General features: G+C 42.2%; 1 protein-coding gene across 3 annotated transcripts in view; it reads left to right on the top strand.

Moving 5' to 3' along the window:
- LOC114789207 (neurocan core protein-like) overlaps positions 1–23,697 on the top strand; it is a 63,744-nt gene that overhangs the window by 28,284 nt on the left and 11,763 nt on the right. For 2 of the 3 annotated variants that reach the window (XM_028978373.1, XM_028978371.1), the window contains exons 3-10: positions 6,357–6,749; positions 8,232–8,406; positions 9,752–9,879; positions 11,000–11,293; positions 11,865–11,996; positions 12,234–12,710; positions 15,150–15,911; positions 20,082–20,198. In XM_028978373.1, the coding sequence (XP_028834206.1) occupies positions 6,357–6,749; positions 8,232–8,406; positions 9,752–9,879; positions 11,000–11,293; positions 11,865–11,996; positions 12,234–12,710; positions 15,150–15,911; positions 20,082–20,198 (2,478 nt within the window). The remainder of the gene's footprint in view (positions 1–6,356; positions 6,750–8,231; positions 8,407–9,751; positions 9,880–10,999; positions 11,294–11,864; positions 11,997–12,233; positions 12,711–15,149; positions 15,912–20,081; positions 20,199–23,697) is intronic. The other variant, XM_028978374.1, reaches the window with a different exon arrangement.

Raw genomic sequence — 23,697 nt, 5'->3', positions numbered from 1 at the left:
GTTCTGGGCTCTATTGGTAACACTATGGTTCATGTTACCCAGCAAAATAACAAGTATGGTATACACGGCATTTTATGCTGAGACATCAACAAATTAAACAATAAGATTATTAATGCAATAATTCAATGACGCTTTCAGTACAAGTTTTTGGTCACATTACACGACATATAGAACGTTTCTCAGCTACACAGGGTGACTGAACTTGCCCATCTTTTTCCACTTTCCTATATGTTGTGAGTATTCCAGATTTTAAGTTTGTATGGATGTGTTTAGGTTTTCTTTGTTGTGTGCATGAAGGTCTGGTTATATAGCATACAAACAATAGGTGGTACAGAACACAATTTTGCTATCAGATTGCCTCAGTAAATGGTTTCATGTATTAGCTGCTATGCTGCAATGTTTTTGTAGAGTCCACAGTTAGCTCTTTAAATATTTGTTGAGTTTTTGTCACGGGTGGGCTGGACATGGCGGTGAAGGAGGACGCATTCGCACGATCACAGGACAGGGTTTTAATACAAACTACACACGAGACAAGGGAACATTAACACGCACAATGACCCGACGGCGAACAGACACGAACAGGATAGCTTTATACAATTATATAAATAGACAGCAGGTGAACACGATCAGGGAACATTACACGAGACGAACATGAAACTCCGGTCCGCACCCCGGATCCGGAGTCAACCCCTGCCGGTCCGGATCATGACAGTACTCCCCCCTCAAAGGCACTACCACCTGGGAGTGCCCACAAAACGGTCCATGAAAGGAGGGAGAAGTCCATAAGGACGAGTGGCGGCAGTCCTGCACCGGCGGCGTCAGGCCCGGGCCAAAGCACGGCTTGTCCGTGGGGGAGCGGCATCCTGTCCGCCGTCCGCAGGCACCGTCACTCCGGTCAGTCTCCGGTACGCCCCGCTGGAAAGTTCGCCGCCTCTCTCGTCTCGGTTAACGCCAGGAGCACCTGAACTGCGCGACCGGTCTCCTCGACCCCACGGTAGCTTTCGTAGGCCATCGAGGTCCGGTCGCACGGATTCGTCGGTCCTCCCCCGCCTCCGGAATCGCCAGGGGGAACATGGACCGCGTGACAGATCCTCTCGACCCCACGGTAGCTTTCGTAGGCCGCCGAGAGTCTGCCACGCTTGGGGAACTGATTAAAAACCTGACATGGATCCCACGGTTCCCTGGATCTCAGCGGGGCGTAGATCAGCTGCGTCCACGTGGTCGGGTGGGCTGGACATGGCGGTGAAGGAGGACGCATTCGCACGATCACAGGACAGGGGTTTAATACAAACTACACACGAGACAGGGGAACATTAACACGCACAATGACCCGACGGCGAACAGACATGAACAGGATAGCTTTATACAATTATATAAATAGACAGCAGGTGAACACGATCAGGGAACATTACACGAGACGAACATGAAACTCCGGTCCGCACCCCGGATCCGGAGTCAACCCCTGCCGGTCCGGATCATGACAGTTTTTTATTTCTGGAAACATTTGGCATCGATAGAAAACTGTCCTGTGCTACATTTCTGTCCCCGCATTACCATGATATCATCATTATCATTAGTAATAAATCATCATATTGTATGATTGGTCACTATGACAATCTACATGTATTCTGCAACTAAATTTCATAACGGTACTCAAATATAGTATATGATTTCTACACCTGGAATGTGAGAATGGGATGTGATTGGGATATAATAGACTTTACAGAGATCTTTATTACATTAGGTCCTAATACAGATTCAAGTAAATTCATGTGTGTGTTTCTAAATTGGAGAAACAAGTGACACAATTTAAGATGCTGTGTCCTGAGGTCAAAGCAATAAGCGATTATTGACACGTTTGGTTGAGAAGAAGTGTTTCAGTTATGCAGACTGACATTGATATCTGGCTGTTCAGAGACCCACTGCTCTCTCTATACACAGCCATTTCCCTCTCTCTTGCTTCTAAAATCTCCTTTCTATCTCTTTGAACCCAGATGCTCTCCCCACTCCACCCCCTCTCCTGTTACCTTTTTCAGTTTTTCGTAATCTCTATCTGCTTTCCCCTGCTTTGTCCCTCAGTTCTCTGCCTTTTAGCGCTCTGTCTTTTATTCCTTCTCCCCACCCCCTTTCCTGTTCTCTCTCTGGGCCGCAGCTCTTCTTCCTCTCCGGCCGTGTACAGGTTCCACCATCATCCTCACCTCAATCTATTCCCTTCATCTCCACCCTGATTCCAAACTGCCGTTGCCATGGATATGCTGGTCGGGTGGGGAGGTGCTGACGCAGTGTGGTAAGGGTGCAGTCTCTGGTGTGCTGAACCCAGTTTAACACCAAAACACACACTGAGAGAATTCCCAATAAATGTACAGTGCCTGTACCTTTATGTGTGAGTGTGAAAGAGAGTAAGAAAGGGGGCATTTTGTATCAGAAAGTGTGAAATGAATGTAATTTTTTTTGCAGTCAGGAACAGAACATGCTGTTTCAGTGCAGAAGTCCTGTCAATAATAAGCCTATTACAGGTGAAGATGAGGGTCACCTCTGACATATTCTGACCTCTCTTAGCGTATACTGATCTCCGTGTCTAGGTGTGTGTCAAACTGTTTTCATGTCCCGCAGTTTTTGATTACAACTCATTTGAGGGAAAAATGTGTGGTTCCCCCACAAAGCCTGTTCTCCAGGGGGCAGAAGAGGAGTGAGATCATTCTCATCTAAATGCAGATGTGACTTCCCCTTTCTGGGGAGCACCGGCACTCTATCCATTACTCAAACACCAGGAAGGAGAGTTGTCGTGTCATTCCATCATAAGCAACGTTACATTAAATTACTTCAATTGATTTATTTGCTTTTAGCATCACAAATTGATTTGGGCTAGGCATTCCATGGAACAAAAGGGAAGAGGTGGAGAGTTTTTGTTTAAGCGTTAGGGAGGAGGGGATAGAGACACAGGCAAACGAATGAGGGAGATGATATTTGTACATTTGGCATAGAGGAGACAGCAGGGTAAACACACTAATGCCTGTGTTCACTCTTCGCTGAGACACTGTCTCTGAGTTTTTCTAATCATTAAAGTCGCAGCTAGTGCAATGAAGAAACACTTTGATTCAAAGCTGTGAGTAATGATAACATTTGATCTCTGAAATGACAAAAAAAAGTATTCTCTTCAGGAACTCTTTTAAATTCACTACATGTTTTAAACTCAAATGAAATATAATGGGAGTGTTCATTAATTTTATGAATGATTATTATATAGGTATTGCTTAATATCCCACTGTTTTCATTTTTCACTACACGATAAATATTTTATCAAAATGTCATACATCTGGGAAAATCTATCTTCAGTTTTCAGTTAATTCCCAGTTTTACCACATGACAACCCCAAAACCCAGACTAGACCATAAAATGCTGTCTCACCAATTAAAAATCTTAAAACATCCCACCAAATGTAAGCATTTTGATAGGCTGAAATGAATGCTGGGAGTGACATTTCCTGGGAGTGACAAAATATCACTCTGACACATTTTTTAAAATTCCCCTTCACCTTATTACATTGTCATGATTAACGGCATTGTGACAAGCAGTTGGAATGACGTTGCTTAGGAACAACTGGACCTGCTCACCTGCTTATTTGTGTGAAATATTGCACCAATATTGCTCACCTCTGTTATAGCTAATTAATAGAATATATTAATACATCCGAACCAACACTGACAAGCCTGTAACCTGCGGTCTCACTGATTTCCACCCTATAAGTAATTAAGGGAGTTATTACTAGGGCCTGATGATCGAATGATCTGTGTTTGTCCATCATAAGGAAGTGCCATCATCTGTCTGAGCAGGGCTAGGTTTGGCAGTTCTTTCTGGGGTCACATGACATCTTTACAGTCAAAACAATACAGAATTCCAAAGATGCTGCTTTTTGAAGGCTCTTTTTTCTACTCTTGTCATTGTCTTAACTTACGGTCTGTGACCAGGGTGTGCACATACTGTTCATCTGTTATGTTTTACAGGTCTTTTTCATGTGCCTTAGATTGAAATATCAACATTTATAGGCCATAGTGGTGTTTACTGCCCTCTCACTCACAGTCATTTTATGGTGTACTATATAGTCAGTAAAATCTTCCTCACAGGCATCTAGATTGCCTTGTAAAGGAATCCTACCCTCTCTGTGGATATGCTGCTCTCCCCTTCAGGCAGTGCACTCGCAGATACCTATACAACGTCAAGCCAGAGTTGCCTAGTGCAGCTCACCTATGAGTTTGGTGGGTTCGGCTTCCATCTCAGGTATATTTGTGGGCGAGACAGCAGCTTTTTTCATTGCGCTGTTTGACACTAAAAGAGGAGCACATCCATCTATACAGGGATCAGACCAGAGACCCCTGGTGTTTTGATGATTCTGTCACATTTTTGCTTTCAGACATTCAATATTGGTCCAAATACCCATGGGTTATTTTTCTGAAAAAAAAAAAAGGATATCAGACTAACTAAAATGCAATGAGATTTTTACATGTTTAATAACATCTGTGCTTTATTTCTTTTGGAATCTAAAGTTTGTTCTATTGATTACTCATGAGAAAATCAATTCTCTGAGCTTTACTCTGAATATCTTCAACTGCAAATAAAAATCAATTAAGCCATATGTTTTGACCCTTTCCAGTTACTTGCTTCATTAGATCAAAGTGCTACAGCACTTTACGGAAGATTATTTTTTCCAAAAAAGAAACAGCATTTTCATTAAAAGTAACATAATTGTTAACCACTGTATTAGAGCACTGAGATGGCTCTTACACTCGACTTAAGCTCATACACACTGACCTACACTGATCCAAAATCACAGAGAGCAGAAAATAGATGAAGAGGAGTGAAAGGGAGGAGCCGAGCTCCCTTCTGAAGTGCTTTTCCTTGTTATGGGATTCACTATCCCAGGACTCCTTTATAATGTTTTTTCCCTGATCACTAAAATTGAGCTATACAATTCTTTGGTAACACGGTTAACTTTTGTTGGTTAAACCCCTCTAAACCAAAGCTGCACCATAGACAGCTCCACTCAGGTTCCACTACATAATTAATTAATACAGTGACATTATGAAGTCTGTGTCTGGTTTTAAGCACCAAAGTAAATGACATTCTTCAGGTGAGAAGCAGGCTATTCACTACCCAACAAGGCAAATTGACAGACAGACAAACTGCTCTTGCTCTTAGCTCTCATGTCTGTCTATATGAAACCAGAGCCACTCCCGGTCATGGAACAATGATTCTCATCTGTAGCACTGAGCTTTTTGCCTTGGTGTAGTTTTTGGCAGGCGTCTGAAACACTGCAATTCCACATTGAAAGGCATGGCAAATCAAATATACCAGTAAATTACTGGAGTAGGTGCACAGGTGTGTGTATGTTAGCAAAGGTCAATTGACAATATTAACTATATATTTGTTATGTGCCTATAATAATAATTTTTTATTTTAGAGAGATATTCCTTTTTTTAAGTGATACATTTTTGTATTTAAAATATATATAATATATATTCTACATTATTAATGGTTGAGAAGTTAACATTTTTAAAGCGAATGACAGCAATAGGTCCATCACCTCAGAAATATCCACCCAGCGACCATCCTGTACACAAGTCAAAAGCTATAATGCTGCAAAGACATGGTAGGTTTGTCCCATGAGTGTGGATGAGTGTGTGTGTGTGTGTGTGTGTGTGTGTGTGTGTGTTTTTGAGAAAAAGACATTTTTAGGCCTGGCTTTGAACTAGAATGAGTTGTGAGTCACAGAATTACCCACTGGGAGCAGACACTGAGGCAGAATGGCTGGCAGTGCTTCTCACACCCCAGCCTTATCCGGGTGTCTCTAATGAGAACGTCTTTCAGAGCACAGAGCTGCACTCCAGAGCCTTGGAAATGGCCTCTTTCTTTTGAGAAGCTCTTGTCCCAGACAACTGTCTGAACATTTGAGAAGTACTTTGGGGCTCCTCAAATAATATTTGCCCTGAGCAATTTCAGAGAAAAATGTCTTCAGAGAGAGTATTTATGTTCCCTTGAAAGAACAATTCAATTTGAAGTGCAAGGATATCTTGCCCTCCCTAACGCTCTCCAGTCATATGTCACTCAGCCTTAACATCAAGCTAGAAACAGATCCTTTAAGACCAGTAAGTTTATTAGAGTGGATATGCAATTCAATGTTAGATTAGAAGGTCCACTCTAATGAACATATACATATATATTCAATGGCAATGTAATATTAATGTTCTATTAAACTGCAAGCTTCCAGTGGTATGCGTTCCCCTGAGACCCGGTTGGTACTTGTTTATCTTCGACATTTGTGTTTGAATTCTCTTTCCTTTCCCTCTATGTGGTTGAAGATTCATCAGAGGCGGAAGGGTTGGTGACGCTGCATAGAGTGACCCATCCTACACTGAGGCAGCCATTGGCGGGTTCTACCCTCCTGCCCTGCCTCTTCACTCTTCAGACCAGTCCTCTTTACTCACCACCTCCCGTCCGCTGGACCCACAGCTGGACCCCAAATTCGGATGACCAGGGCTCCTTGCAGAGGACAGTTCTGACTGTTCGTGATGGGGAGGTCAGAGTTCACAATTCTTATGTTGGCAGAGTCAGCCTCCCCAGTTACACCACCGAAAGCCACAATGCCTCGCTCCTCATTTCGGAACTTCGCTCTAATGATTCTGGAGTGTTCCGCTGTTTCATCGCTGTGGAGGACAAGTACATACAGAACACAGTCTCGCTTGAGGTCACAGGTAAGAATTTGAGACCCACACCTCACAAAAGTGTAATATGAATTAAATAAGAGGCATAAATCGTCTGTCTGTAAAACCTTAAAATCTACATGTGATTAGAAGGTTGAGGCACTTTGAACTGGCATTAAGTATAGTGCTAATCACTGTGCGAGAGGCTTGTTTGCTGGAATAAGATCAAAGATGTTCTAAGGATTTACAGAAATAAATAGATACAACAAGAAGGACACACTACCATTAATGATGTTTGCATATCAGATTTTTTTTTTTTTTTTCTTTAATGATTTTTGCGCATCTGACAGGCACAGGTTAAAATGGATGTCTGAGAGAGTTACTCCTATTTTAAACTGGGTTCTGGGTGACAAATTATTTCATACCACCAATTAGGGTTATTAGTTTTTCTTCTTCATGATTTAGTTTTATCTCTTTATGTAAATCCTGAAGACACCTACAGTAACCCTACATTGATGAACATTTCCCATACCTAGCACATAGGGCTGTGCTTAGCACCAATTTGAAAGTAGTGCCCTAAGAGACAACAATTTCGGTAAGTGTCAATTAGCTCATAGCATAGCTTGATTTGTCGCAGGGTTTCTTATTATTCCTCTGTATTAAAGTTAAAAGAAAAATATACTTTTAATACTGCAGACATGTTCGTAATTGGCAAGTTATGTTGTAACCTGAATTACACAGCATAACAAATGAATTAAGAGAAGGAGGGAGACAGAACTTACATGAAAAAACTCACAATATTTCATTTTGGGGGAGTAGCAGATGAGATCTGCTTGTTAGGAATTCAGAGAGGGCTCTTTGCATCAATTAACAGCTAACAGCGCTGATTCATTCTGTCAATATCATATTAATTCTGCTTTTGCATCACTACCTTTTGGCTTTCGTTTCCATTTGAAGTGGTCGTTAATTGTTTAATTGCCTGTAACTCTTTAATTAAAACAGCGAATTGATTAGTTGCGATGTATATGCTCAAATATTAAAGAGAAAATATTTGGAGTTCATTGGGTGGATCTACCATCAAGAGACTCACTTTGAATTTTAATGAACCTGACAAGCCTGGCATTTGTTGGCCGAGTGCATGAAATATTTGTGTAAACACGCAGGGTGTGAAATTAACAGGCCAGATGTAGGCTCTCTGTGTGAAGTATGCACAAACATCACGGGTCAAAAACGAATCAAACCAACAAACATCCATCTCTCAGCCAGTTGCAGGACAGGGCTACAATGAACCATACAAATTCCCATTGAGTGATCATCCTGCATGAGGAACATTGTACAGTTACAGTGACCCATTGTTTGATTGTGAGTGTTGCGGAATTGCGCATTTAGACAAGAAAAAAGAAAGTTGTTTTCCTCTGAGCGGACAGTAATGTATCCTGGCAGTGTTCTAAAGGACAGGCACAGAGCCCTGTGGTTCACCTGAGAACCGAGTGGACATGTATCATCATCGACTGTGTCCTGGCCTATCCACAGGTGTGGTGTTTCATTACCGGGCGCCCAGTGAGCGCTATGCCCTGTCCTTCTCCGATGGCCAACGCGCCTGCCAGCAGAACTCAGCGGACGTGGCCAGTCCGACTGAGCTGAAGGCAGCCTACCACTCCGGCTTCAACAACTGTGCTGCCGGGTGGCTCTCCGACCAGACCGTGAGGTAATTACCTGTCCACTACAGTAGAGTAGCTATTTACATTTACAGCATTTATCAGACGCCCTTATCCAGAGCGACTTACAATCAGTAGTTACAGGGACAGTCCCCCCCCTGGAGCAACTTAGAGTTAAGTGTCTTGCTCAGGGACACAATGGTAGTAAGCGGGACTTGAACCTGGGTCTTCTGGTTCATAGGCGAGTGTGTTACCCCTAGACTACTACCACCCCTATATGTCAGCTATATGTCAGAATATGAGATTTCAGAATTGATGAGTAGTCATTGTCACGTCCATGCGGGCATGACGCGGCGGGTGTACATAGAGGAGGACGAAGAGTGACGAGGAATGAAGGACGCTATCATCACGAAACAGGGGTTTTAATGGTGAATCACAGGACAGGGGAGACATCCGAGACGTTGACAGTGGTGAACACGGAACATAACGTAAAAGACCTGACAGCGAACAGAAACGAACAGGGCAGCTTTATACAATTAACACAGGTGAAAACGATTAGGTAACATTTCACATGACAACAGTGAAACTCCGGTCCGGATCCCCTTTTCGGACCGGATCGTGACAGAATCCCCCCTCTTATGGCACGACCCCTGGCGGGCCAGACGAGGCAGTCGTCGAAGGAGGGAGGGAAGTCCATACACAGTGTCTGAATGGTTCGAGTGGACAAGAGGAATCGAACGGAATCGATTCGAAAAAGAGAAGATTAGATGAACAGCTGTGAGGAATGATAAATGAATGAATGACTGGTCCAGTATTCACGATGGACGAGCGGCAGATGTCCAGCGCAGACGGCTTCGGGCATGCGTCCGCCACTCACGGTTAGTCTCCGGCTCGCCCCGCTGAATGCCGCTCCTCACCTTCAATGCCGCCAGACACGGGACTGAGAGGCAGGGGTCAGGACCCTGCTGAACAAGAAGCCATGGAAGGCCAGGGACAAAGAAGCTGGCGGACCGGATTGTGACAGTCATTTCACTTGACTATAAACTCGCACTGGGATTTTAAGGTGAACTGGTTACAGTGCAATTACCCACAATGCAGATGGTCAGATTTATGCACTACAAGCACCTCTTTGTAGACTAGTGTTTTTAAAAGCGATGCTGTGGCTCATTATGTGATTTAACCACTGATGCAGAGATCGGCAACAGCAGGGAGCTTCAGGGATAAGGGGGCATTTATTTCCTGCACTTTGATGCGGCGGAGGAACTAAAACCCACGCTAATGAGCCTTGAAGCATTCCTACTACCATTTGCATAATGATATCCCAATTCGGTTCCCATCAGCTCCAGCTATTTGCTCCACCTCAGGGGAATCACCCGGTCCATTTGCCCTCCACAGGTACCCTGTCCAGTCACCAGAGCTTGGTTGCCATGGACACAGGGAATACTCTCCTGGTGTCAGAAACTACGGGAAAAGAGACCCAACTGAGATGTTCGACGTCTACTGCTTTGCAAAGGAAATGCATGGTATGAAGCAGAAGGTGTGATGTGACCCTCTCGGAGCCTCTAGAAGCTCTTTGTTTCATGGAGGCACTTGAGCTCTAAATCAGAATTTTCATTACAATGTTAATTTCTTCTCCCTGATTCGATATTAGCCAGCACCTCAGTATCAGCCAGGATGCAGTTTCAATTAAACACAAAGTAAATATCTACATCAACATTTATTCACCCCCAGAAATGTAGCCAATATGTATAAAACAAAAGCCTTTTTTTGTCATGAAATGTTTGCATGACAACCTGGTTGCATGATCTCATTTTGACAAATTTTATAAGCTGAGCAGAAAGTTAAATTAATATTCATTCAGTGCATATTGAGAGTTTGTGACATGATGTTTTTGTCTGCTTGAATTTTCTGCTTGATTCAATATTAGAATGCTCTGGGTTCAAGCCCGGAGTGGCACCATGCATGTCACAATGCAGTCATTACTGCATTGCTGCAGTCATATTGCATATGTGATTGCACAATTAACCTCTTGACTTGAAGCAGAGGGGAAATGCATTAGAGTAATGCATGAAACATTCTATGCTCTAATTTTTAATTGGTAATTTATTTATCATCAAAGCTCTAACAAAGAGACCTGAACAAACAAAAGTAAAACTGAAACTTTATGTTAATTAGAACAATTTTGTATCAATTGTGTAAGCTTAAATGTTTCTGCACAGAGCTGTTTACCTCTAATTGGAACTCAGAGAGAGCTTTCACACAATCCTGTCCCCAAAAAGGAGTGCATGCCCAATTCATTATTCATACCATGCTTGGCTGACCCTGAGCCCAGGACAGGCTGTCTTTTTTTTTATCCGGTTCTGTGCGATAAATGTCACCAACACAATAATTTCTGTGAAAATCAGCAATGGTAAGAGACACTACAGATCCTTGAGGCGACTAATTTCAACAAGTGCTACCAATTTATGTCTGGAATGCAGTACGTTTCAGATTCATGGTCCATTAAAGCAGAAAATCATAGCTGAACACTGTTGTCTCTGCTCTGTGTACGGTCACATTAAACAGTGACTTTTTTTCTGCTAAACATTATTGTGTTATCCTTTTATCACACATTAATAAACTTATTCCACTCATGCTCCGCAGGTGAAGTGTTCCATTCATTTGTACCCGGGAAGCTCAGCCTCTTGGAGGCTGCCACTCACTGTCTGTCTCTGGGTTCTCGTCTGGCCACGGTGGGGCAGCTCTACCTAGCCTGGAAGGCTGGGCTGGATGACTGCGAGCCTGGCTGGCTGGCAGATGGCAGCGTTCGCTACCCTGTCTCTCATCCTGGATCTGGGTGTGGAGATGGCCAGATGGGAGTCTACACCATCAACCTGAATACCAGCTCCACAGCGCAGTCCAATGACACGGCTCTGTTTGATGCATATTGTTATAGAGGTATGGAACCCAGTGTATCTACAGTATTCTGGACGCACCTTGCAATGCGAAATCTGAGCTGAAATCTGAGCAACATTCTGTTTGCGAAGTGACAGAGGAATTAGTAGTGTTTTACACCATGCTTTGAAGAAGTTGTGAAAAAAGTCTCAACCTTGGGTTGGCCTTAAGCTACAAGAGCCTGAGATTAATTAAAAATGACTGCAAACTGTACAGGACAATCCATCCACAGAGAGAATGACATGTTTGCTCAGTGTGTGAAAAGCTGTGGTTCTTGCTTCTCTTCTTTTCTGTCCTTGATATCATTTCCTTGACCACTTCATGCCATGGTTCCCCACTATGACAGAAGAAGAGTAGAACATATCCAGTAAGAAGCAACATATGGCCTGTGGTACTTGCAATAATCTTTTATAGTCAGCGTGACTAATTGATTGTCAATGTGGACTTTTCAATGGAGCATAGGACAATATTAAATCTTTTATGATGCTTCATGCTGATGTACGGATTAATTGTCCAGTTGAAGCACGGCATTTCCTGTGCTTACTCTGAGATGCCTAAAAAATGTGTTCCACAGAAAAAGCTCACAATGTCCTCAACAACATGTTCACGTCCTTGTTGAGGCCATGGAAGTATATGACAGAGGATAGTGAGGCAGCTTCAGGAGGTACAGAACCCCCAACTGGAGAGCTGACGCAGTCAGGAGCAGGTAAGTGTTTTCCTCACATCATTCTTTTAAAGTAAAAAACTCTAAATTCTAATGACAGGTACTGTACAGGTTACCACAGTTTCTCAGTTTATTATACCAGGGGACCATGAAAGCCTCAAAAGTTGGTCAATGGCATGTCTTGTGATTTATTAGTCATTTATTATGCATGAAAGAATAAATGAATGTGCATTTCAGTCTTTCCATGAACTACAAATACACGATTAAATGTATTTTCAGCTTCGGATCTCCAGCCTTCTAACTGGACAGTGCTGGTGGATCTGGACAAGGAGAACATCTCCAGAGCAGAGGCCTGGTGGTCCGTGGATCTCCCCAGCCAGTACGTGACCTTGCATTTGCAGCCTGGAGAGGCTTCATTGGACTGGAGTGGACAGTTGGACAGCCACCAGGATGATGGGGTTCAAGCTTCGGACCTGGGTCCCGAGGCCCAGGGTGGGTCAGCAAAGGAGGAAGAGGAGGATGAGGAAGGTATATTTTCAGGACGTGTGGTTACCTGGAACCCCACTGTTCTATCACCAACAACAACCGAGAAGAGGGCAAAGAATGCATTAACGAGCATTGTTAGTTCATTCATGAAGCCATTTAACTACTTTACTGGGGCTGAGAAGACAGGAGCTACAGAAACCATGGCAACCGAGGCAGGTGTGGCCCACAGCAAAATGGTCCCTACTGGCTCCCCTGTTTCAGGTATGGCAGGTAAGAGCATGCTTGATTGGTTTAAATGTTTTTATTACTAAAGTAAGTGATGTAAATATACTTCAAATTATAATAATTTTATAAGCATTTTTGTTACTGCCTGGTATTTGAATGTAAGTTGTCTACTAATGTCACGACGACGAGCTGACGGGGGAAGGAAGCACAGAGCCGGGACATGCTGGGAAAGGGGTTTTATTAACAAACAATAAAAGAGCACAAATAAATGCGGCTCGGTGGCTGAAAAACAGTGAAACATTAGGGAGAACCAAAAGCGAGCCCGCAGGCGTGTGGCGATTGCCAGAACTAAAAATACATTCGCATACACTGTTGCCGGGTCAAGTTCACGAAAATGCAGTCGCTCCCCAAGGGGCGGAAATCCCCGGCTTTTAACTGCTGTCCGGATTGGGCACAGGTGATAAGTCCAGGTGCTGTCAATCCTGACAACTAAAAACTTGAGATGTCCTGTTGAGATGTCTGGTGAAAAAATCCATTGAAGGATTTTTCTCTCAGGTTTTACTGTCAGAGCTGTTTACAGTGGGAATAATTATATCAACACTTGAGATGGAGAGATGTGAGGTGAACAGCTTTAAATACATTAGTTACCATTAGCTGCTGTTTTCTGTATGAGATTATGAAAAAGCTTTATTAACGTGTCTAAACCTCACATAAGACTTTCTGCAGAACATGCTGGGCAGCTCCAGCTTTCCATCTTAAAATCTGTCTACTAATGGAGCATTTTTTTTATGACCACCACTGATGGTGGCGGTAGTAGCATAGTTGAGAGAATTAATGCACATGGCTAATGAATGACAGAGAATGTACCAACTGAGGATCAAGTAAAAGGGTGCAGATAACAAAGGAAAGGTGAATCAGAGAGAGCGAGAGAGAGGGAGAGAGAGATGGTGGCATGGTAATGGATGTTCCCCTGTCAGCCCTGTAACTTCAAATTAAAACCGATGCCTGAAACTCTCCACCTAGGGCAGAGAGGCCAGCGACAGCATTTCATCATCTGGCCCATGAGACAGAAATGAAGAGAGACACTGCGATGAGATGGAGAGAGCGATACTGAGAGATATGGTGCGAGATACAGAGGAGGGTCGGATGAAAGAGATAAAACTAAGTGCTCCGGCCTTTGAGGCAGCCGTAAAGGTGTGCTTAAGTTAAACGTCTGGATTATCATTCATCGAGGCCTGGCCTTTCCTCTGCCTGCGGCTTCATTAATACAAATATCCTCCCTGGCCCCAATTCAGTGGAGGGACATTAATGTTTAATATCAAATGGAAACTTAGCCCTGCCTGATGCATCATTCAAGCCCGTCGGCAAGTTATAGCTAAAATGTTATTGCCACAGCAACTGATGAATGTTAATGAGCGTTGATGCTTACCTCGGTAAATGTGAGCTGATAAAATGGGGGTCGGGGAACAATGCCCCAGACAGAAGGCTGTTTGTTACCAAATGCTGCTTGTGGCTGAATGTGATCAGAGGCATGGTTTTGGACTGATGCTGAAATAGCGACCAGTTACCTCCCGGGCAAATGCCAACGCTTCTCATGTAGTGCTTTTCTCCTTTGTCTTCAGCCATCAGATAGCTGATGAATTAATGAAGGGATTGTCTTGGCATTTTAATATGACATTCAGAGTACATGTGTGAGAGTGAGAAGCACAATCTTTGTGACTCAAAATGAGTCACAGTTTTGCATCTCAGATTGACATAATTAATTAATAAAAAAATTTAAAAGCAGAGATGTAAATAATTAGCTGCAAATGAACTTCATAATTAAGGCATTACTTGGCTTGAAAATGCTTTTAAAAAACAATGAAATGCTTGCTGAGGAGTTTGTGCAAATCAGACGCTGAATTATTTAAACCTGAAAAATGATTAAATGCTTCTCATTCATATTCCAGTGCTCAGGGGAGCAAACGTCATTTTATTTTAGTCAAGCTATTTTCACTCCCATTAGAGATTAGAAGCAGGTTCTTTCATTGATGTGTTATATTTGTATTTAACTGCATATTGCAATTGTATATATAATTATTTATTAAGACACAGATGCCTGTTATTAACAATCAAGAATGTGAATTTTTTTAATCATGCAGCTCTTATGGGCAATCTAGCTAAGACTTTCCTATTTTAAACCAATAACATGCATTGACCCTGTGTCTAATTGACCCTGTGAGTTCCTGCAGATTAATTATATTGGCTGGTGCTGCTAAGGTCTTCAGTGGACAGGTGTTTCATTTTACCAATCCCTAATATGTTATTAATATATGAAAATCAGCATAGCAGCAATGCACCAAATTTGGTATGCTGTTGTTCAACTTTAAAAAGCACTCTATAAATAAAATGTATTATTATTATTATTATTATTACTGTAAACAACACAAGTTATTATTGCTGTTGTTTATTATCAGTAACACACAATTCATCATTTCACTTCAGGTTTGAACTCTTGGTGGGGGTACACATGGCTTGCAAACCCTCATACAACCCCACTTAAATCCACTAAGGTATCTGAGGTGGGCATGTCCACAGTCACATCATCGACACCAGCAGGAAGTTCTCAGTCCGACATGGACGCTGAGCTGAAAATCACTATTGTAACTGAAGGATGGACTGCAGTCCTTGCGCAAGAACCACAGGAGGGCAGAGAAAGTGAGGGGAGCACCTGGGGCGAATCTCCCAGTGGACCCAGCACCACACTACCAGGATCCACACAGTCTGAAATATCCAGCCCTACAACAGAAGGGCGACTAGAGATCTCATCCATCACCTCATCTACCTCCAGTGGTTCGACTGAAAGAATCGTGAGAATTGAAGAAGCAAGGGGTGAGATCCAGTACAAACGCAAAGTTAAGAGTGACAGGTCTCAACGGAGAGACCCCAAGGAACCCAAAACATCAAGTCCGGAACCCACCACTACCACAATGCAAAGTCTGGAGGTTACAACTGGACAAGAAACTTCTGAGCACCTCCTGACGGAAAGTGTAACCCATCAGGTTGAGGTGACCTCCCATAAATCAGAGTCACTTTTGACCTCATCCATGGCAGTTGGTGTGGGTAAGACCACAATGCCATCCCCACTGACTGAAGATGAATCTCAGCCTGTTGGCTCTGGAATCCTGTTACCTGGAAACTCCTCAGAGGGCATTGTCCATATCAATGAGGAAGCAGTTAGCAGGAATGAGACACATGGATCTGGGGGTAGGTTCTCGATTGATGATTATATCTATCTGTCTGTCTGTCTGTTTTTTTCTGTTTAAGGCATCCAAGGATGTAGTGGTGATTTGTAAAGTGATGGCCAAGCACATTTGGCAGAGAGTATTCTTTTTTCCCCTTTGCATTTCTTTCCATGACTATATAGCAGTGGATGCCAAACTTTTCACAATGAGTGCTGTCTCCAAAAATATTCCTCTTCAAGTACCATTAAAATATGTTTGTGTCGGCCTATTGAATTAGTATGAATATTATTATCCAGATATGTAACTGTTGTCTATTGTCAGTACTGCAGTCAAACACATAGCAAGTGAGGATACTAACTGTACTACATAGAGGACAATAACTACACAGCAGCTTTGAATATTAATAATATTGAGCATTAAATGATGACTGACTCAGCACCATTGATATGGTTTGAGAATCAAGGATATTCCTTGTAATACATTCTTCAACACAGCATAGAATACACAGAAAAAATGTTTTGATAATCAGAAATAAGGTAGGATCAATTTCTGGTGTCAGGCATTGTGTTGCACATTGTGCTGTTCTCAGATGACAATCTTATGGTGTTTGACAAATGAAGCATGTGAAAGCTTATCATTGGCCTGTCAGTGAAATCAGACATGGTGTCCATCATTACGCCTCCACCTCCTCTTTTCTATTGCTGTGTCTTTCTCACACACACATATTCGCATTCTCAACATATAAACCATCTGTCTAAGGGGTTGTTTCCACAACATAGCTAAGTGTTAACCACTGAAACACAAGCCATAAAAGCTTCATTTGAGCAGCTCCTTGGTGAGCTGATGCTGAAGTGATCCTTTAGGAAGCCAGGATAGTGGTGGCTCATCTCCCGAGCTATCGATTTTTCTGCTCTGCTCATTTTTATTGAGAGCCTGGGCAGGTTTATTTCTCCCACAAACACTTTTTATTAGCCCTGAGGTCATCACCATGGCTCCCGTCCATGGTGATATTTTGTAAAGGTTATTTTGACCTTGAGCATTACATCACAGCCACAATCAATAGCCATTCCATGCTATGCTCTTAGCATGACTCTAGATGACAGCACGTTGTCATTTTAACACTACACTGCAAAGAAGAAAGAAAAAGAAAACTGACTAACCTCAAATTGTCACACCAGTTCAAGTACAGTGGATAATGTCATAAAATATAAAATCCAAATGCACAGTCCTTTTAAAATATCTATCTGCAAAACAATAACATGCATTTTATTATCTGTTATATATCTGTTTTATAACTGTTGCATATGACATATTGATTAAAAAGTATTGCAATATAAAAAGGGGTTTAAATATACTGTATTAATCTTTGTTATGACACAAATAAATGCAAATGAAAGTTCTTTATAGGATAAAAATCATTAAAATAATCAGAGCCTTTGTACCAATACAATAGGTTTATCAAGCCAAAAGTAACTTTCCCATTTGGAGTTATTTTTCTTTTTTTAGTGCATAAGTCCCATCTACAGTGGCTTTATGGATGTATAGATTCTGGCCTGTAAATAATAACCTCACCCCTGATTTTAAAGACTTTTCCTCGCTGTGATGTGGTCTGCATCATCTGCATGAGTGATGACAGAGACAGTACACAGAGTGCAAAAAAATCTAACATAATTGCAGCAACTGCATCTTATGGTATGCCTGTCATTGTTAGATCAAAACGCTAATGATCTTGCTAATCAACCTGATCATTGCCTTGCTTATTGTGAAAATAATGACTAATAACAGTCTTTTGTTGCCATGTCAGTTTAATAGAAAGTGAAGTGATTGTCACACGTGATACACAGCAGCACAGCACACAGTGCACACAGTGAAATTTGTCCTCTGCATTTAACCCATCACCCTGAGTGAGCAGTGGGCAGCCATGGCAGGCCGCCCGGGGAGCAGTGTGTGGGGACGGTGCTTTGCTCAGTGGCACCTCAGTGGTACCTTGGCAGATCGGGATTCAAACCAGCAATCTTCTGATTAAAGGGGCCGCTTCCTTAACCACTAGGCCACCACTGCCCCAATAATTTATGACAGTATTATTTAATAATTTATGACAGTATTATTTCAGATATGATTAATTATTACATCACTTTTGAACTGCTGATGAGGTTATGGTGATAAAGTTATTATTTTTTGCCATTACTGTGAAATTATTACATTAATTGGCCTCAAAATCTTCCTGTCACAATAGGCAGAATGTTGCTCAGCCCACCAGTAATCTTCATGTCATTCTGGTCCTAGGCCAACAGTCCACTGAGGAGACAAGGTCATTGTTTGTTAGTGATAATTTCCATTATTTCTCCCCTGATGATACACAGGTTGTTATTTTATATTCAAGCTTGCTTCATCAGTTGTGACATTCATAGTCCCTTGTTAAAATCTTACATTTAACTAATTTTCCCTCACAAAGGTGCGAATAATAGATTTGCTTCTATGCCAGTGTTAACTGTCACCGCTAATTAGAAACCATCCACTTACTAGCAAAAAAAATATATATATATATATTTCTTGAAAAGAAAAGGAAGTGGATGTGAATGTGATCTCTGAGCGAAACGAACAGCAACTGCCATTCAGAGCTTGGGCACTTAACAAAGAGACCGTTTCAGCGTCCTGGCTGTAAAACACTTCTTAATGAGCCAATTAAGCAGTGAGCTGAGCGTTTTCCCTCTGTTACATAAACTCTTCACAATTAACGGTTTGAAAAAAATTAACAATTGGGTGAAATCTACACCACGAGAGGATCTGAAACCCACCTTCCGCTTTGCTTTTTGTCTTTCGTTTTTTTCCCCCATCATTGTGCTGCCTACTTTTTATCCTTGGAGGGCTCCTCTCGCTGCATGGTTGCCATGACAACCAAAGCAGAGCACACTGTATGGATGGTGGATAGAGATGCTGTAAATGAACACTGGAAAATGTCATGGACAGAAGTTTGTGCCATAACAAAGGTGAACAGCGGCGCAGACTCCAAAGAGTCTGATCTGTAGGTCACTGATGGTCCCCTGCCTCACCGTACAATGTTAAATGTGGTGAGCATTTTAATTCATTGTGAGGCTTTGTGCTTCAATTACAGTTGGTCTCATTAAATGCTCATGAAGGCAGAAGATGTGTTGGACATGATACGCTGTTCTTCTTAAACGGGGGAGAAGATTTTTTGGACACATTCTCTTGTCTTGATAACAGGTGCATCTCTCAGCAGCTACCTGTGCTGGAATGCTGAAGACCACACTCACTGCTTATAGACCACCTACATAATTTAATGGAGTACCAGAAGCTCCTGCATATGGATCATGTCGTGTGAAGTGTTTAGTGATATGGGGCTTCAAACTGATGTGTATCTGTGTGTGGATTCCTCAAAATCCTGCCCCATATGTATGTGTGAACATGCTGCACAAGCTGCAACCTGGACATCTTTTTTCACTGGAGGTCATTGACCTATAAAGCTGCTACTTGCTTCAAGGGTGAACTGATCTTCAGATCTTACCTCTGGCACAGCATTACAAGCCTCACAGGTCACTGAGAACTACAGCTTTCCGGCAAGGGGATGATTGTGTGTGTGTGTGTGTGTGTGTGTGTGTGTGTGTGTGTGTGTCTGTGTGTGTGTCTGTTTGTATGTTTGTTTGAATTTCACGGAACTGTGAAACTTTACTAAAAGGGGAAAAAGATTGGTTGGTCCCCACTATTTACATATTTATTCAATTTTTGTCACAATTGCATTTATTTACGTCTTGTGAAGGGTCTGACCTATGACATGGTTTATAGCATTTTTGTGTGCATAATCAGAATCATCCCATTTTTTAAATAAAAAGTTTCCAAAAAGGAATAGCTAGACCTATCGGATGATATGTACTAAACTTAAATTCACACATCGTGGGGCCACATAAACATGCGTAATGGGATGTTGCGTGTGTCGTACTGAGCTTAAGACATTTCATTCTGCCAGCACAGCACTGTGTTGATAAATACAGGCCCAGAGCTGCATTTGACATATTCCACCCCATCAGTTAGCTAAGGACTGTGGCTAAACGCTAAACAAGTCTCAGAGTGCCAGGTGTCTAATGAGCCAAGGTGTGTGATGGGTCATGTCCGATGTGTGTGCCGCCCGTGTTGCTAATAAGCCGCGTGCGCCTGTGCGCTTGTCTCTCCGCAGCGGAAGAGCGGCCTTGCCAGACAAGCCCGTGTCTGCATGGTGGGACGTGTCTTCCAGAAGGCGAGGGCTACGGCTGCTTCTGCCCACAGGGCTTCACTGGGGAGAGCTGTGAAATTGGTGAGATAATAACGTTTTATTCAAAAACAGTAGCAAATGTGAATGCCCACAATTTGAACAGTAGTTTTTTGGAAATTATCCTCAAGGTCCCAGAAGTGAACGAAAAAACAAACAAACAAATAGAATATTGACATTGGCCAGAACCAGACTGTGGTCAAAATCATTGCTTTGTTCTCACCTGTTGGGAATCACTATGACTATTGATTTGTGTTGTGAGAGAGAAATCGGTGTTAGGGCTTTCCCCCATCTTTGTTCTGTGCTTTCACTGCGCTGCAATAATAATAACTGAGTTATCGGCGATCAAGGCACTCACAGCCCCGCCCACATATCGACCTAGAGGCACTGATAGAATCTATTACACAGTGGGGGTCAGTAAAGAGTTATAGAGGGGGGTCAAGGATTGATCTGTTTGTATAATGTTATGTGTAAGGCACACAGATGCTGCAGGTAAGAGATCAGAGGTCAGCAAAGATTTTCAGATTATTTTGACCTGTTTATGTTTCACAGCAAAAGCAGGCAGAACAGTGTCACCAAATGATTAACATATTACATAAAGTAATTTATTTTTTTTTACTTAAATTATCAAATTTGAAATGACAGACCCACGATCTAAGCCAACAATGTGAAAACATAATGATATCTGTGTTTTCTCACAATCATTTTTAAACTAACATACCTTCAGGATTTCTTGTTAGTTTTATGTACAGAGGTTACATTATGGAGATGCCAGGGAGGAAATCTGTTTTCATTAGATTCATAGAGAGCAAAACGTTTGTTTAATTAAGTAATTCAAACTATTTGTCATCTGCTATATCTGCTCTTAAAGGTCAGAGCAAATTGAAACTAGTTGTTTAATGCATTTGAATTTAAGAAATCTGTAAGCAGTAAACATGCTTTTGCAGTCTAATGACTAGGAATTTTCTTGTAATTATAGGTGTTTTATCATAGTTCCTTAAACTCACAGGCTTCAGAGATGCAAGGCCTCCTAGTAGCTCAGTTCAATTAATTTAATGATAGACCTTAGACACCGGGCTGCAGTGCTCCTGCTACTATCCCACTAAAACTGAATTACTTTTAGATTGGCCTGGTATTGGCTCTATATCTTTAAAGGTGCACATAGCATAATGTCCATTTTTATGAAGATGGAAATCTGCATTTGCCTGGCAATAGGTCAACTAGGCTACCCTATCTACTATAAAACAGAAATATTATTTTTTTACTAGTGAAGACATACATATATGAACTCTGTGGTTCGTTTTTGTGTATAGTGAAGAATTTTCTACATGGAGACCAGTGGTAGATATTTGTTTTTTCCAATGTTTTGTCAGGTGCATAGTACAAATGTCTTCCATGCACAGGAATAAGTAGTAAATTATTAGTGGCTAATGATCACATATCAACTTCAATCTGATTACTTTCTTAGTCATAATCTCTATGAATATGAACAGAAACTTATCATAAAAATTGCAATAGCTCTATTGTAAAATATATGTGTCTGTGTATAGTCGCAATAGGTTGGAATAAATCTTATAACTGTAACTGTGCCTATTGATAGCTTTCAGGGATCTGTCGGGATAGGGAGGCAAGGATGCATTCGAATGACTGACAAAAACAGGGATTTAATAAAAAAGTAAACTAGCCACCAGGGCCTTCATACAGACAAATGCATAAAGTAAGGTAATCCGTACATGCACAATGAATGCAAAACCCCTTGAACACGGAACCAGAGCACCCCAAAAAGTCAGGATATGACTTTTCTGATCCTCAGGGATCCTCAGGCTCAAAGGCCAGCAGGTGGATATAATTCTTTCAGCATGCCCTGGGTCTGCCCCAAGGTGAAAGGTGAAAGTGAAGTGATTGTCATTGTGACACAGCACAGCACATGGTGCACACAACGAAATGTGCCCTCTGCTTTTAACCCATCACCCTTGGTGAGCAGTGGGCAGCCATGACAGGCGCCCGGGGAGCAGTGTGTGGGGACGATGCTTTGCTCTGTGGCTTCCTTAACCGCTAGGCCACCACTGCCTCAAGGATGCATCATACCCTCTCATGTCCAGAAATCATGGGACATCATTGCTTAAAATTCTGCAAATGGGTTCCCAAGAGGTAGAGGTCATCCTTGATTACTTTTTCCTAGTTTCATTCTAATAAAATTCATACTCCTCTAAACCTTTTTTAATAGCAGTACTGCTGTGCTGATTGTTTTCTGTGTAAAAGAATTGAGAACTGCCTCAGAACTTACATGAATATCATATTATTTGCATTATTTCTCAAGTGTCTTAACAGCTCTGCATAATGTATGAGCGATTCAAAGATTCATGAAGGGTGGCAAAGTACCCTTGTGAATCTGAAGGCTCGAAATTTGATCTTCTCGTCTTGGTCTTGTGACTTCCTCTGCCAATGAACCATGTTTCCGCTGTCAGAACTTTAAATCCATGTGTTGATGTGTAGACTTTAAATCCACAGTGCATTGATATGGAATCTGTCAGACACACATGATGCTGCCATTTCTCTGGTAGCATGAGAGATTTTATGATGCTGGCAGCAGAAGGGAAATCCTGAAAATTACCTAATTTTGGGAAGCCCACCCACATCTCATACTGACACATGACTGGCATATTTCAAAACTGGAGAAAACTTAAACTGTACAAGGTAAAAAAAATGAAGCTAGATAGGACTAATTTGAGGCCTGGTTTTGAATACAATAAATAAAGTGACTGCAGCAACTGTAGGGACTTAAGAGCAGGTGTTGTCTATGGATGTCACAGCACTGCCTTGAGGTGACAGCCTAGCTTTAACCTGTTTTCAAGTCAGGAAGCTCTTTCAGAATTTACACAGCACAACATGTGCAAGCTAGGCAAGTTTCCATAAAAAGGATTAGCATACATTAACTTTTTTATTCCCTGATTAGATGCTGTGCATTGAATAGTTTGGGGGAAAATCACAGAAAAGATTAAATAGCGAATGCTAACTGGTCGCTGGAGCTCAGATGCATTTTAAGTGATTGGAACAGCTTGGAGAGGGATTTGTTTCTTGCATGGAGCTATGTGCTTTGCATTAGGCCATGACAGTCACAGAGCTGCACTGACATGGTTGGCAATCGTCCATGCTGCCCTGGAGCAATGAAAAAAATCTCTTGCTCTAAAGCCCCTGTCTTTATGTCCTCCCAGATCTTGCAATATGCCACTCCGATTGACAGCACAGGACCACCTACATTGGCGGGGGCTTTGGGGCCTTTGGCTGCTCCGAGTTTGTTTTGTGCTGGACCAGAGGAGAGAGCAGCCTGCAGCCTGACAGGGTGATGCAGAAGGTGTATGGTCCAATGGGGGGCTGTAAAACTTTGAGATGTTATGACAACGTAGCTCATTAGGGTTTCATGGTGCCCAGATTGGATCCAGAGTCACCAGATGGAGACGGTGCAGCAGCTTGAACCTGTCTCAGCAAAAACAGTCCCATACCCCCCCAGCCCACTGGCCACAGAGAGCGCATGATCCATTCT

This window comes from Denticeps clupeoides, chromosome 4 (genome assembly GCF_900700375.1).
Source record: "Denticeps clupeoides chromosome 4, fDenClu1.1, whole genome shotgun sequence".
Lineage (NCBI taxonomy): Eukaryota > Metazoa > Chordata > Actinopteri > Clupeiformes > Denticipitidae > Denticeps > Denticeps clupeoides.
This window is presented reverse-complemented; position numbering and strand designations above follow the sequence as displayed.